The 16776-nt window shown below is 37.2% G+C and overlaps 1 protein-coding gene across 1 annotated transcript; it reads left to right on the plus strand.

The window, feature by feature from the left end:
• Window positions 1–792: 792 nt before the first annotated feature.
• Window positions 793–15019, plus strand: LOC132071566 (WD repeat and coiled-coil-containing protein-like). Its single transcript, XM_059469207.1, has 3 exons — window positions 793–2712; window positions 11553–11673; window positions 14853–15019. The coding sequence occupies exons 1-3, from the start codon at window positions 793–795 to the stop codon at window positions 15017–15019; spliced, it is 2208 nt and encodes a 735-aa protein (XP_059325190.1).
• Window positions 15020–16776: the final 1757 nt, after the last annotated feature.

The raw sequence follows: 16776 nt of genomic DNA on the forward strand, positions 1-16776 counted from the left end.
GGCTAGGAAGACCAAGAAAGAAATCACTATATATTTGTGGCTAGGAAGTATGTCCCAGTAAAATGAACGCTAATCACTAATCCACTCTCTTTGCTTCTAGACTATGTATTTGGAGCTTTTTAGTTTGGGTGTTTGTGGTTTTTTTCATGTCACCTTCCTCTGTTCTCTTGTAACTACTAATAGAACAGAGCATGATTTCCCTTTTCTACTTTCCTTTCATAGCCATTTCAGATCTTGTCTCTTTGAAAGATGCTGCCCATCACAGATTGCAATCTGCCTTGTACAGTTCTCAGTTATGTTTAAATCTTCTTTCATCCTTCAAAGGCTGGCTGAAAGAAGTGTCAGGTCATTATTTCAGGCTGTAGCTTAATACTTAGGCTTACCAGTATATGATCTCTCTCTTTGGTAAAGACCTTCATTCACTGAAGGTCAAGGTATTAGTGTTATTTTTAAATTTATTCCCAGCACCGAAGAGTTAAAAATAGCCTTCTACGAAAACGCACAGTAATTGGTTAAACCTTGTTAGCAATCACATGAAGATGATAACTCCTCCCAGGAAAAGACATAGCCAAAGCAGCTTTGACATGGATTTATACTTAGAAGAGCAGCTGCAGGCCTCCTGAGAAGGAGTTCACAATATAGACTCTTGGATTATTAGCAGAAAATTAGCAGCTTGACGCTGGAAAGGAAGGGAAGGAGACATGAGAAAAAAACTTTCTCATGGTGATCTGCAAGAAAATTCCATGGATTCTCTATTTTGGAACTATCCTTATTAGAAAGAAAGCCTAAAAGATGGATCTGGGAAAGGCAAAGCTGCTGAGAACCGGCCTCAATGCTTTATATCAAGCTATCCACCCTGTGCATGGAATTGCCTGGACAGATGGGAAGCAAGTGATACTGACTACTTTATACTATCAAAATGGAGAGCTGAAGTTTGGAGACTCAAGCATTCTTGGTCAATTTGAACATGTGCATGGGCTTTACTGGGGCCCATATTGCTCTACGGACACCCCAGCTCTGCTCGCTGTTCAGCACAAAAAGCACGTAAGCATTTGGCAGCTGGTCTACAGCAGTGCAGAGAAGAAAAAGCCCTTGATTTCTCAGACTTGTGAGGTTGGTGAGCCATTTCCACTGCTTTCTCAGGGCTGTGTCTGGCATCCTAAGAAGGAGGTCCTGGCTGTGCTTACAAAAAGAGATGCTTCAGTCTTGCATGCTGTTCGTACTGACAATACGCGGGTTAAGGCAGAGATCAAAACCAGCGGAGTCATCCACTGTGCTTGCTGGACTAAGGATGGTAATCGTTTAGTAGTTGCTATAGGCAGTACCCTGCACTCCTACATATGGGATAATGCTCAGAAAACTCTAAATATCTGCTCCTTTTGCCCAGTTTTTGATGTGGGAGGTTATATCTGTGCTATAGAAGCCACTCTGGATTTCCAAATTGCTGTAGCTACTGAGCTTCCTTTAGATAACATCTGTGGTATCAATGCAGGCATTGCATTTGATGTGCCCTCTGGTACAGAAGCTGGTTCTTTAATCTCACAGTCTGCTTTGGTGCTTGGTGACGAGGAATACTCCATGGACACACGAAGAAAGTCCATAGATTCAGATAGATCAGGTGTTGATTCAGTTGCCTCTTCTTCATCAGGTCCTGTGGATTTGACCCATATCCTTGCAAACCACCGTCGGTCTGATCCCAGTCCTCTCATTACTCTGAAACGCAAAGACTCTGCAGCAGCAAATGGTCAAGATTCTTCTCACTTGATCTTGGTGACTTTTGAGAGGAAGGTAACAACCACCAGAAAAGTCACCATCCCAGGTATTTTGGTTCCTGATATAATGGCTTTTGATCTTAGAGCTCAGATTGTGGCAGTAGCCTCTAACACTTCTAATATTGTTCTGGTGTATTCAGTAACCTCTTCCTCCATGCCTCACATTCAACAAATCCAGCTGGAAAAAAATGAAAGACCAAAGGGCCTATGCTTTTTAACAGATAAACTCTTATTGATTCTGATTGGCAAGCAGAGGTTCCCTGATCCTAATCTCATTCCATCTTCAAGTTCAGACAGGTATGTAATGCGTCTTATGGTCAAGGAATTGATGCTGGAAGAAAATTCCTCAGCATTGCCTGAGACTAAGCAGAATATATTTTATAACTTTGAATCCTCTGTTAATATACCTGGGAAAAGAAAATTCTTTGAGAACCTTGCCACAGAAGACCAATCTCAAAGCAGGGAGTTGTTAATACCAAGAAGCACAGTTATTCAGTCTCCAAGTGGCAGGAGAAGACTCATTGAAGAAGTAAAGAGCCCTAGTTATGAGCAGAGCTCTTCATCAAGCGTGAGTGACCTGGATGAAAAAAGGCTCCCAGGTGACTCCTCGTTGGCCTTGGAAACATTGGATGCTGAACCTATGAATCGCTCAGTGTCTCTTCGTGGTTTTGGATCACCCAGCAGGATTTCCAGCAGACCAACATCCCCTAAAGTGCAGTTCAACGTGATCCAAGAAGCATCGAATTCTCCTAAAAACAACAATTTGCCAAGTGAAAGGGGAATGAGTCACATATCTAGAAATTTAGAGAGACTTTGTGGCAGTTTCAATGAGTTACAGCTGAGCCTTTCTGAAATAACAGACTTGGCTAGGAATGGCAGGAGGATTTCTTTAGCCTACCCGTGCTCCCAGGAACCACCTGTCGTGCATGTCACCTACCAGGTAACTTCTTGTCAGCTTAGAAATACTGTGACAGGAACCAAACTTTTAAACAATCTTGCATTTATTAGCTTTAAATCAAGAGGATGCAGTTTATTCTTATCAACCCATAAGAAATGTAACCTTGGTTTGGAATCGAGCTTAACTTAAAATGGAATTATAATTTGTCATTGGAATGACAACTCAGGATGATGTGTATAGTTTAGAGGATACTTAACATGGGAGATTTGTCTGTTTATTCTTTGATCATGTACAATTGTCTTGGAGACTGGGTGATTTTGTATGCATCTGTCAGAGAGAACAGAGCCAGAGTTGTTAATCTACAAAAGGCTTATATTTTTGTTTAGTGCAGCGATAAGCTGATGAATGGAGGGCTACAGTAGCTCACCAGAAATGTAATAAATTTAAACCTGAGCCCAAATACAAAGTCTGAAGATAGCCAGACTCACAGGAAGACTGAAACAAAGTATTGAATCTCAATTTATGGAAAATTTAAATGGATATGACATGAATTTGGCTTATTTATGCTTTGATTTCTCAACACTATTCTTTGCAAAATGAGATGTACTCAATTTGTAAAACACATAACCACTTAAAATTTTCAGAAAAAACCAATCCTTAAACAAACAAAAACCTTCTAATCCATCAATATGTAATTATGATTTCATTAGACAAATATTTCAAACCACCATGTTCCTATTACCCTTGTTTTGGCAAATTTCCTCCTGGCTTCAATAAGAATTTCAACTAAGGAATGTAGGTTGGGTAATTATTTCTATCTACTGTTTTTAATATTATTCACAGGAATACTAACATTATACTGATCAGATTTCTGAACATGTTGATGGTAGTGATAAAACTGGTATCACTTTCAGGATGTAAATGCTAATTATAAATGCATCCTTATCTACTGCAACATAAGCAGCATTATGTCAAAATAATACACTGCATTGTGAGGATGCTGAAGCAAATTTTACTTCCTTTAATTTTAAAGGAATCTATGTAGACATCTAAGTACCACTCCTTAGAAAGTAATTAAGGGAATGGTGACTCAATTCAATCATGGTCATTACTTTCTATCAAGTGTTTACTTGGCATTTAAACAGATTCTGATGTGTTTGGTTTTCTGGATAAAAGGAATGCTTTTGATCTGAATTAGTCAATAATTTAACTTGAACACATTATACAAATTCTGGTGGAAAAGTAACATGTCTATTTTAAATAATTTAGGATTTTATTGGCCAAGAAGCAAGCCCTTCTGTTCTCCAGTATGTTCAAATTAATTTTGATTTCTTAACATAAATCAACTTATTTATTTAGCAAGCAGCCCTGTTTCTAGGAGTCAATTGGATTAACCTTTCCCAAGAGAAGTTTTATTTGTGACACATAACATTAATCTAAGATCTGAAGTTGCTGTGCACGTGCTTGCACTAGAAGTAAGAATTAGTTAACCTGCTATTTTTCTTTGGAAAGAACAACAAAAAAATTAAGTGCTTCTTAAATACTGCTAAAAAAACTATGTTTAGAAAGGAATACTTATTTATCTGAATAGGTTAGTTTCACATTAAGCCAGCAGCAAGCACTGCTAGCACCACATTACAATGACTCAAAAAAGTGCCACTAATGCCTTCCCACACACAGCTTTCCTGGGGAAGTCTCCACTAATGCCTTGTATAGTTCAGCCCCTCTTCTGAAATCTAACAGGATCACAGCGTGATGCCAAAAAATAATGAAAAATAGACTTGGCAGAAAGGTCTACAGACAGACAGGGAAATATTTGCTTCATAGGCAGCTAATAATTTTCAGAGAAATAGTTGTTTTTATTAGTTTATATTCAGACATCTGAACCTTGTTCCTCCTTCAGGAGTTGTTTAGTGCACTGTGAGCTCAGAGACCAGCTGGGCTGTGAGCTCCAGCCAGACCCTGTGTTCACAGAGCAGAAAGTCAGGAAATAACTTTTTTGCCTTATGACATAAATATCAGCCAGTGGAAAACTTTCTAAACTTTAGGAACACTGCAGTCCAGTCAATAATATGCCCATTATCTTCCAGCTCTCTGTGCCAAGTGCATGTCTTCTTAAGTGTCTCTATAATCCCCAGCACGGCAGAGGCTCAGTCTTGATTGAGCAGTCTATTGCACTAAAGAATATAATTATCAGAACTGCATAACCATATTTATACATTTAGAAAATAAAATGAAAGTTTAAAACATAATGGTTAAAAATGTAGCAATAATTAATGATCAATTATGAACACTGTTGTGCAGAAGCGTTATTGACGTATTTATGTGTACTTCCTGTTCTGCTTAGGAAACTTAAAAACCAGAAACATTTATTACTTAATAATTCATAATGTTTGCTCATTTAACAGTCTTCAAAACCTTTGTTTATCATGTTAGTGCAAGTCTGCCTGTAACTCCTCTGAAGTCACATCTATGCAGTGCTACCAGAATTTGTATTCTTTGTAGCCCATAGCCATAGAAGAAAACCATGACCATTCACACTTTGGAAATGTCACTGCACTATCACTTCTGCAATAGCATTCAGCCACCAGAGGTAACTTGATCATTCAACCCTGAAAAGCAAATATTATTGCTCTTTCATCACAGGCAGGTTTGTGATTCAGGGGAATGTGGGAGGGCAGACAGATAAATGCAATAAGAAGACATTATTTAAAAAGAAAAAAAATAAAAGAGGATCTGTCACAGATTTTTTTTCTGTTTTGCTTTGCAAAAAGATACTTATACCATCCCTTTCCCCCAGAAAAGAAACAGCTGCAGAATATTTAAACTAGTCTCATTCAGAAGCTAATTACAGTGGAAATAAAGCCAATCTGGATCTCAAATTAAAGGCATTTAGGCAAACCTCTTCAGGAGGAATAACATTCATCTTAATCTGAAGAACATCTTTAAACTCCTACATTTTGTTCACAAGCAGTATGATGTCAAAAGTTTATATCACTGATAGCATATATTGCATAATTAAATAGGAAATAATATCTTTTCAGCAATTAGTCACAATTACTTTCTTTTCTTAGCACAGACCAATAATTGTACATAAGTCAATCTCTACTTTTGTACTATCTTCATACAATTTGCTATGGGAAACTTTATTGCCAGCTACAAAGGTCAGCTACAAAATAAACGTGGGTATTATATTTTTTTACACATATCTGGGAGATGAACAGAAAGGATACAAACATATGGCAGTAAAACTCTGATGAAAATACATGATGTAAAGAAGGGGAATATAAGGGGGCACAAAAAAATGAGCAAAGACCGGCTGAAATGATGAGCTGTAATAAGAACATGAACCCTTCTGAAATCCAAAGGGCAATTTTGACTTGGGTTGAGCAATAGAAAGTAAGTCATGAAAATGATGGAAGAGGAAGCTGATATGACTGCTCCCTGGAGTAAGAAACTAGTCAGCTACCCTGAAATTTAGAAACAAGAGATTTAGGATGACTGTAAAAGAAAGACCTGCAGTAGTCAAGAGAAAGTGTGATTAATGCATGGATAACATTTTGAGTAAAGGTTGAGGAATTTGTGTGATTAATGCATGGATAACATTTTGAGCAAAGGTTGGGGAATTTGTTATGAACAAATTCTGTCAACAGTGTTCTAAAACTAATCAGTAGCAGACAAGCAGGGTCTGTAGAGGAGACACAATTCCTTTTGTTAGAGCAGATGATTTGTTTGTTGGATGCACAGGTACAAAAGGAAAGGAACACACAATGTCAAATATAGAGCTAAGTTATACTGCACAAAGAAAGTAGACATCACACATAAAGATCATGGAAGCATAAAAGGTGTATCTTAGATGACAATACACCTGAAACAGTAGCTGCAGAGAGCCAGGAGAAGAGAAATCCCAGCACTGTGTCACCAGGAATGCTGATGTGCCCTATAAATGCAAACTGCACTGGGATTTAAGCACCTCTGAGCACCTCAGGTCTCTTCCAGCATAAACATTTTACAGGCTTATGTGTCTCTGCCAGGTTAATTAAGGTTGCAATTGGAATGTCCCATATGAGGGTAAGGAAAGGAAAGATATCAATACCTCCACCACAATAAAAACAGAATCTACCAAAAAGCAGGCAAGAATCACAGCAACAGTAGAAATAATGACAGGGAAGGGGAGCAGTGCAATCTGTCAAACCTAATGAACACCACCTGCGGCAATGCTGCACGAGGCACAGTGAGAATGTAAATCATAATTCTCCTTCCTCTTCAATTCTCTCTTCCTTAGCTGTTTAAGCGTCTTTTCATTGTCTTCTGGAACAGAACTCCCACATCTAGCTAATCCACTAGCTTTTTCTCACCCTGCAAGGTAAAAGGTAAAAGCAAGCTGACTAATGGGTACTAAGGTATCAAACCTGAAATCACCAGTGGAGCACAACGCAGTTGAAATCAAGGGTGTAAAAGAATGAAAACAGAATCCTAGACAACTACAGCACTATTCACTGTACAATGCATGTGCTAACCCGATACCTTTCCCTTATAAAACAACAGATTATTAACACAAAGGAGATGAAGAATATTTAAAATACCTGTAATTCAGTACAGCACTTGAAATATGCCACAGGGGAAATTATTTGTTCAACAGCAGAGAGTAGGGATTAACAGAAGAAAAATAAGATGGTTAAGGAATTAGCTGCAATGGAGATAGTAATAGTTATATCAATATAGAAGAAAAGGGAAAAAATTACTGGTGGATTTTCTCATGGTGGATTTTCAGTGTCATCTGAAAGTTTCATCAATGACTTGCTCAGTTATGCTTAAAAAATCTGCATATGACATAAAGTCAGTAATATTCTCAGTAAAGGATCAGGATTTCACACTTGTAAATTGGTGACTATTATGTAACGTCTAGAATAAATTTTTAAAAAGGATTGAAATTAATGAAATGAACTAATATAAAGTGCATAGTAATATATTCCAGGATTAAGAGATGAAATTTCTGCTTCTGTACATGTTATTTGACTACAAGATGACTGTGAATTTAAAATACAATACTGTTACAAAAAGAACAAAAGCAGTGTGTGGGCACATCAGTGAGGCATATCCTTCAGCAGGTGATGAGCACTGGGCACACAGCTGGCAGGTCTCATCTGAAAAACATTTTACATTCCTAGACACTCATGGGCAAGAAGAACACATTGAGACTTCAACTGATCGCTAACCCAGCGTCAATAAAAACAATTCTGAGGGGTAGCATATTCTCATTTACCTCACTGGTTCATCAGTTGTTAAATTTAAGTTCATTAAGATGATCTCAGCAGGCAGGAGAGTGTAGGCAGTGCATTAGGAAATACAAGACAAATGAAGAAAAGGTCAAGAGGCAGAACCAGCTCCAGCTGACTGCTCAGTGGGGTTCAAAAAAGGGAGAGAAGGCATGTTCACTTATTGTGCAGTATGAAAACTGCAAATATGTGAGATATATAACATGTCATCCATGAAACCTTTTGCCTTAGTAAATGATGCTTTTCTCCTACATATTTGCAATCTGAAATGTGAGTTTTGAAAGACAGCTTGGCACTGCTGTGACAGGCTGGCTGCTGCCCAGAACACCCTTAATAGGCTGTAAAATCTGATCTGGGCAGGCTGACATGGGTGAGGGAAAACAATTACTGAATTGATCATTTCTTTTTGCTGGGTTTTTCTTGAAGAAGAGTTGCACTTGACATACTACAGGAAGCTGGCTGAAGAAACTTAATCTGAAAATATACAACTAATGTATGTGGAAATATATTTGTTTATTCTGTGATTAACATGTTCTTTGTCTACCAATAAACTTTGTTCTAGGATAAAGCAACTAACACAAGGGATTTTAATCTTGGAATTTCAAATCCTTTGATTCCTATTGAGATAAATAACAACATAGCAAAAACAGACGTGGATTTTGGGAAGAGGTATATTAAATCTAGATTTGACTAGAAAATTGTCTTTGGGCTATGGCATGAAAGTGGGAAATACCAACGCAAGCTTTTAGTTGTACCTCTAGCTCTGTCACAAATTACTTCCATGACCTTGACTAAATCTCTTAAGCACCCTGTGTAATGGTATGATCATCTATAAAAAGGGGATACTAAGAGTTACCTGCCTCACAAGAAGGTACAGGTTTAAATCAGTTAATCTGTGATATGACATCTGTGAACTCATTCCTCCAAGAGAAGGCACATTATCACCACTTAAACTAAGCATTAAGCAAAAAGGCTAAATAATTAGAAAGTTATAACAGAGAAAGATTCTTGACCTGACAGAATTTGTAAAAAGTAAAAAATAAATGCATAAGATGATTATGTTTATCATTACAAACAGAAGAATGTAACAGAGAAAATAGCTCATATGAACACTGACAAGTGATGAAAGACAAACAACTGAGACTTGATCTTTCAGGTCTGTCCTTGAAAAACTGTTTAGGATAAAAAATAGGTGTTGTGCAGTTTTGAGTATACAAAAATATCTTCCACTTCCAATGGCTGTTCCAATAATAATGTGCAATGCTATACAGAAACCAAACTAGAACAAAATCATCTTGAGTATACATTTTCATTCAACTGATTTCAAGTCAAGACAGACAGAGCTAGATTATTTTCTGATAATTCTTTAGTTGAAGCATATCTATGTGGAAAATGGACCCCTTGGGTCAAGGCAATGAGCTTGTCTCACGTACAGTCCATTTTTTTCTATAATTCATGAACTGAAGTTCCAGTTTGAATAAACTCTGTTATTCCAACCTGAACTCAGGAAAATGAAATAGTTGTTAGATGTGCTAGTCCACAAATTGCAGCAATGACAAAGCTTTGCACAAACACCTGCACAGGCAAAGAGCACTTTTGCAGTGCCTATGCAAAGCACAAACCCACTGCTGAACATTCAGCCCATTGAGTTTCAGGTGTGTTTAGGTTCAATAGAATACAGTACTACATAATTTGGAAATACCAAGTTTTTGGTAAATTTCCAAGTACTACATAACTTGGAAATACTTAAAAATTACCAAGAACTTTTCTTATATAGTTGCAGCTGTAACAAAAAGCTGCTATAGGTTTATGACTAAGACAATGATACTTCTTTGATGTATTCCTTAGGTATATCCTTTATTAATTATGCACCAACAAATTTCTGGTTGTTTTGCACATGGAAAAAAGATGAGAAGACATTTGAAAGGTGGAAAGTTCACATATTTAATGGAAAGATAATTTTTATGGTTTTTATTAATAAAATCACTCACAAGAAATAAAAAATTAGATAGATAAACAAACAAACAAACAAACAAACAAATAAAGAAATAACAATCAGCCACAGACTATCTGCATGAGTAAATAATAGCAGAGTGGGAGAAAGGACATTTGCAACAGTCAGCAGACATTCTGATTTACAGAATTCAATGCAGTTGCATGACAGTACAGACACTGTGTACAGAAAAGTGAAAGGGGTTAATTTAGAAAGGTTGTTACACAGCAAAAAAGCACACATTCACAGAGAGCAACTGTGAAAAGACAGCACAATTAGAAATGAAGACAAGCATTACAAGAGACATTTATTTAGTCAGAGGTTAGATTACTGTGCACATAAATTGAAGATGCAGTTGTGAATTCATTCAACCGTAAGTTTTACATTAGCAAGAAAAATTCAAGGGTGTGAAGTAGACAAAGACAGAGTAGGACTAGAACAGGAGTTAGGATACATGAGATCCTGTCAATCCATTCTGAAATATTACCTTGGATCCCTTTTGAATATATGAAAGAGAGGGGTCTATGAAATAGGGTAAATAGACAGTCCATTCATAACTAATATGTAAAATCTGGGGGTATTGCAAACATAAAGATGCCAAAGAAAAAGAAACAAGCAAAACATAACACATGGAACTACACAGGGAGAAAGCATGGAAAGAACAAAATTCAGTTCACAGGACAAAGTATAGAAATATAATTTAGCAATTTTTTTTAGAAGAAAATGTCCCATCCACATCTATTTCATAACAACATTTAGTCATTGGAAAATTTTCAGTGTTAAAAGGACTTTTAAATGGTAGCAGATAGGAAAATGTAAGTTCAAATATATATCCACTCCATTACCATAGTAGCTCAGCAATTTTTTTTCCTTGCACCTTGCAGTAACAAGAAAGATGAAACACAAAGATGTTGATTCTTAGGGCCACCTAAATTTCATGAAACAGAAACAAGCCACCTTTATTTTCAAGTGTGTTCTTTCAGTGAATATCAGAGCAAATTACAAGGCTGTAAATCCATACATTCTCTCGCTCTCAAAGCAAGTCACAGGATTCCCAAGCTACCTTGATGTTACAGCTTTTCAGAGACTGTTGCTAGGTCCAGTCTCTCTGCAATACTCCCTGTGCCAAAATAACCCTGAGGCTATTTTAGCAGGGTGGAATAGCTGCCCAATGGCTCTCAAACCCACCCACACATACAGCTGAAACTGAGCAGAGTACTCATTTACTCGGGCAGCATCTGGAACAACATTATTCCAGGTGTGATACATGCCCTTCCACTGAACTGGCTTCAGGCAGGGAGGCCCCACAGACACACAGATGCCCAGCCCAGGACAATACATGTACAGGGCTGAGGCAGCTTTGAGCTGCAGGAGCTCACAAAGCAAAAACCAAAGAGGCATTTTTATCCTCCTCACATGGGGCTATGAGATTGTGTTTAGAATGGTCCTGCATGATGATGTCATCTATAAACTGTAGGAAAGACAGACAAAGAAAAGGCAAAATTACTAAAGAGCTGAAAGGAGTAAGAGCAGAAGAATGGTTATGAGTACTCAGGCTCAATGTCTAATCCATTAACTAGATCTTTTCTTTTACATACATGGATATGAAGAAAAGCTTTTCAAATGGATCAGTTACTGAAGAAACAAAAGACGTTCTCCTCTGTGATGGCAAGATCTATTTGAGTTTAGTCCAGCAGCTGTTTGATCTGCCTGTTATTGAAATGAAACACGGTATGTTCTTTTTATTTCTGCTATCTGGTTTCACCTGAGATTTTTAGCATATAAAAGAAGCATTTGCAACAGAATAATTACCCCAGATTTAATAAACTGAGCCAACTAACTTCTTTTGGCAAGTGTGTGTTTTCCCTTGTCTGAAATACAGCAGACTCTTGAAATAATTTAAATGCTAAGTACCTGCAAAACTACCTATTAGCAGAGTAATATGTTAGGTGCCTCTGCAAAGGAAGGCTGAGAAAATAATCAGTACACTGTGTTACCTGGAAGGAGAATAGTAGAATTGCTTTCCTGAAACCTTTTGGCATTTTGCTTCACCTGTCCTTACTAGCATGTCTCAGCCCGGACAACAGAGTATAGGTTGGAGAAAAATTCACTCTCAGAACATTTTATATATATATATATATATATATATATATATATAAAGTAACATGTGGGATTATTTTAATGTAAGATAAAAAATGAAGCTCAATGTTCCTATTTGCCAATCTCCCATTTTTACCACCCACCACTGATTAACTCATAAGGACAGATGTAAAAGGGGCCCCAGACTGGCCTCTGAATTGCCTTGTCCCTGTCTGTTCCTTTGTGACACCCTCACAGCAACACACAAACTGCCATTTCTCTATAATGTTTCTGATGGCTTTTCTCATCACAGGCTATCATGATCCTCTTTCTGAGGTTGTTCCAGAAGACAAGGACATGCATGTTCCATATTTTTGTCAGGAATCTTCCTTGACTGTGCAGTGCAGTACAAGAACATATGAAAAAACTCTACCTGCTTTTGAGACCTGAGCTATTTCCCAGCAAGCTTCTGCAGCAACATGATGCAGAGCTGCAGGGCAAGAAGGAGCCCATTTTTGGCCCGTATTTCCAGCTCTTGATTTTGGAAAGAAATGCCCATAATAAACAAGGGAACTGAGAAAACAAATTTTCAGCTCTATAGAGCAGTTGAATATTTAATTAGCAGAACACCTTTCCTCAGTTTTATGTATTAGACTTCAGAGATATCCAAAAGATAATGACTCAGAATCATCCTAATATATCCCTCTTTCTGCTCGGATTTTCTGATATTGAGTCTGTATGCTTTCAACAAAAACAAAAACTGAAACAATCTTTCTAAAACTCACCAAAATCCTGCAAAATTATAAGGTTTGGAGCAGAAGCAGTTGTGTAGCTCTTTATTCAATTCTAGATGGTACTTGCTTATATTCCTACAAGTTTCTTTTGACATACAACATAAATATTAAATGTGAAGTTTAAAAATATCACTCCCATCCTTTAATACTATATAATTAAAGGGTATGTAATGAAGAGCATGCTTGTATTATAATGACAGCCTGGCATTTATTACAATGAGTAAACACTTAAGCATTAATAGATTGGAGGGAAAATCTTTGCAACTGTAAGTCAAATTCATGTCCACAGCAATACTGTTAAGATCATCAGAGTTAAAAGAGCAATGAGCTCGACCTCATTGTTTGCCCTTTAAGCCCAGGACTGTAATACCATTACCTGTGCTAAACAGAGTATGTTGTGTAGTGCCCTGGTAGCAGCACACAGGAGTCTCTCTTTTTGGCCTATCATCATAATAATTGTTCAAAGTAAAAGGGTACTACACTCTGCACAGAATGGTTTTCCCATTGAAATATTCCATGGGATATGCTTCCAAGAAAGTGTTATCAATGACACTGAGAACTTCCAGCATTTCAATGCATGAAAATAATTTCAATAGTCTGACACAAAAGTATGCTTCATCAATTTGATCAACAATGGAATATCCATTTGGACCATAGAACTTCCTCTTTCAGGGCCACTGCTCACAGAATCTGAAGTCTGTTCAGATTTAGAAAGAAAGTATTAAGAGCAGAAGATTAAAGATCCATGGTTTGGAAAGACAATCTTCTTATGATGTAACAGGTGACATGACAACATACAACCAGCCTGGAAAAGTGCTTTGTTAGTGGTTAAAAAAGGAGAGATTTACATTCTCCAGGAGCATGCTTTGTTATGACTGACAAAAATAAGGATGGTTCATTTGGATTTTCTACAGTTCCTTTTTTCACATTCCATTTTAAAAACAGTTTTAAATCCCAAAATCTAAAATCCCAACATAGAACCTATCAGGACATTTTTCCCCTCATATCCCAGCTAATGCCCCTGCTCAATAATGACAGAATCACATGCTCTAAGGAAAGTGTGTCATATAAAGGCTCCCTCAATGGTTTTAAGTTGCCACAGATTTTTTTTTCCATACAGTGTCAAACTAGAAAAAAAAACAGAGAATTCACTTTTTTTTTTCTATGAGAACTGCAATATCCAGAGAGAAAGAAAGGCAAATGAATCACTAAAGAAAATAAATACAGCTTCATTTTTAAGCCAATTTGCTAAGAAAAGTAAAAAAAAAAAGAGTGGAAGGAGGTTTATTTTCTTCTATGCAATACAGAAAGAGAACTTAAAACATTTTCAAGTATTTTGGTTTTTAAATCTCATTCCTTTTTTTTCAGAAAAAAAAGGATTAAAAATGTCATCCATATTTTGTTCATTCTCTTTAGGAGAAGACTCTATAAATAATTAAAAGACAAGAAATGTTACTGTAGCAGCTTTTGTAAATCATCTTTTGTAAATCACCTTCAAAGTGTAACTTTCTTCTATTTGCTATATGAATTTGAAAACATATGGAACAATCTTGGTTTGATAGTAATGAGACGGAGACCCCTACTCCTTTCTAGAGCAAGTACAGCAAAATCATTTTTGCTGGCCACTTTTCCAGTTTTTATAATCTCTTTGTCATTTGGGCAGAGCAGATGAGTGAAAATCAGAAGCAGATGTCATTAGAACAAAAGCCAGCTGAAAGGCTGGCTGAGTTTTCAGAAGATGAAGATACTTTTAGTTTATTAGAACTAGCAAAGATGTCTTGTGTTTGAACTTAATTTAAATAAGGGACAAAATGCCTCAAACCTTGCAAGACCTTTCATTTAGCCCCTCACTGCATCTGCACAAAGGTGTGTTGAGCGTGGATTGTCAGACCTTAATGTCATTAGTGTAATAAGGCTTTAGTGCACAAAAAGAAACCCTGCTCTGCCTGCGTGCTCACTGACTTTTCGAAACGTGCTTCTACATTTACGTAACCACAGCAGTGCACTCATTCTCCTTTTCTTGCTTAATTTTTGTAGGCTCTTCTTGGATTGTGCTCACGGCAGACAAGGACGGCTTTGTGCCATTAATATTCAAAGCCACACAAGAGATAATCATAAGGGATGGAACTGACAGTTCAGAAGTCTGTGGAAGTCGCTCCTACAAAAAAAGCATCCCAATGCGACCACCAAGCAGAGTGACATAATTTCTGAACAAAGAACCCCAATGACCTTCTTTTCTCCTACACCACAGAGACATTCTGTGCTCTCAGACACACAGTAGAAAGCTGTCTTCACTACTTTCTGTGTATTGTAACTGCAAAATCTGTGGCTTGGTTTCATTATAGCTGCATCCTCAGGTTGGCTGGACCCTCACTATTCCTTTGGACCTACTACAGTGAAGTTCACCACAGCTGCTGTTATTAATGGCTGGAGCCAAGGGACTATTGTCTACTTTGAGGCCAGGATGTTCTTGGAGGAACAGTATTATGCTAAAATCACACAGTAACAACAAATCTAGCTGGTGCTGGTGTACAGTTTAACATAAAACCCGAAGAAAATACAACTAAAGAGCTTTTATATTCATTAAGGAAAACCAGGATAGGAAAAAAAAAAAAAAGAAAACTGTCTCAGCCTCTTTTCTGTTCCAGCTGGATCCCATGGAAACCTGCAATATTTTCAGAAATGCCTAATTTTTATATGAAAAATGTTTAATTACTAAAAAGGCTGCATCACTGTCTCCTGTCAGTGTCTTATACAGCACGTAGACTTATACATGCACACAGAAGAGAAAGAAAAAATCTTGCAAGATAAATTGAGGATCAAAGATGTTGAATGTAAATTTCATTTGGCTAAATGCAGGTGTATACACTGAACATTTCATCTACACTCCTGCATGATCAGTCAGAAAAAGAAAAGCACTTCTACAGCAGATTATTTATGCCCTAACAGAGATTTCTAAAACTGATTGTGGTGAACTGCCCCTGTTAAATAAGTAAATAAGTGCCTGTTCCTTTCCACTGACTGCAAACACAAGCTGGGGGACCGGTTTGAACAGAAACATTTGCTTGTAGCCAGGTGAACCTCACCCTGAGAGACAAGAGACAATACAGACACAGGTGAGAGTCAGACAGGCAGGTCCATGGAAATGAAACTGTCATGATTATGGTGATAGAAATAGGCATAAGGGAAGAAATTAATGAGCTCCCTAACTTTTCTTCATTGAAATGCAAAGAGAAGGATAAAGTAGAGTGAGCAGCCATGTGTGCAAGGGCATTTTGTACTGGAACAATGGAAAGTCATGCCTGCTTCACCCTGTACAGCCAGGGAAACACACAAGGAAGGACATTTAAGCTACTATTAGGAGTTATTTTTCATACTGTGCATTTTGGGTCTTGTTTATACTCCTGGGGAGCCTTTTTTCTCTCCCTGGGAACTATGTCAAGAACATTCATAAGGCACAGATACTAAAATCCAGTTATAATACTTCACCCCATACAAAAGCTGGATCAAGACAGTAGAGCTATGCTCTGAAGGACCTTAAAAGGTTTGGAGGTTTGGCATCAGTACCATTGCAGTGATGCAGCCAGGAATCTCATAAGGAACTATTTCAATTCTTGAAAGAAGTAAACAGTTTCATTTCATTGAATTAAATGTCTTCTTCATGCAAGTATCTTCCCAGGGACAAAGGAATCATCATTCTAAATCACCAATAACCACAGGTATGCAATACCACGCAATATATTTGTACTACCTTGTTTGTAAAGATATCTTTAGGCAGCCTCAAGAAGCATTCCTGATTGTAAAAAAAATACTAAACAACAAATAAATATGACTTTTTAAGTATTAAACACATCAGTTACTTTATAGTTATTGAGTTAATTGGATTTCCTGCTTCTTTGCATTAGAATTGTGTTCAAATGAGTATTTGTATTACTACTGCTTTAAGAATTTGATGTAAGTC

Source organism: Ammospiza nelsoni, chromosome 3 (genome assembly GCF_027579445.1).
Source record: "Ammospiza nelsoni isolate bAmmNel1 chromosome 3, bAmmNel1.pri, whole genome shotgun sequence".
NCBI classification, from domain to species: Eukaryota; Metazoa; Chordata; class Aves; order Passeriformes; family Passerellidae; genus Ammospiza; species Ammospiza nelsoni.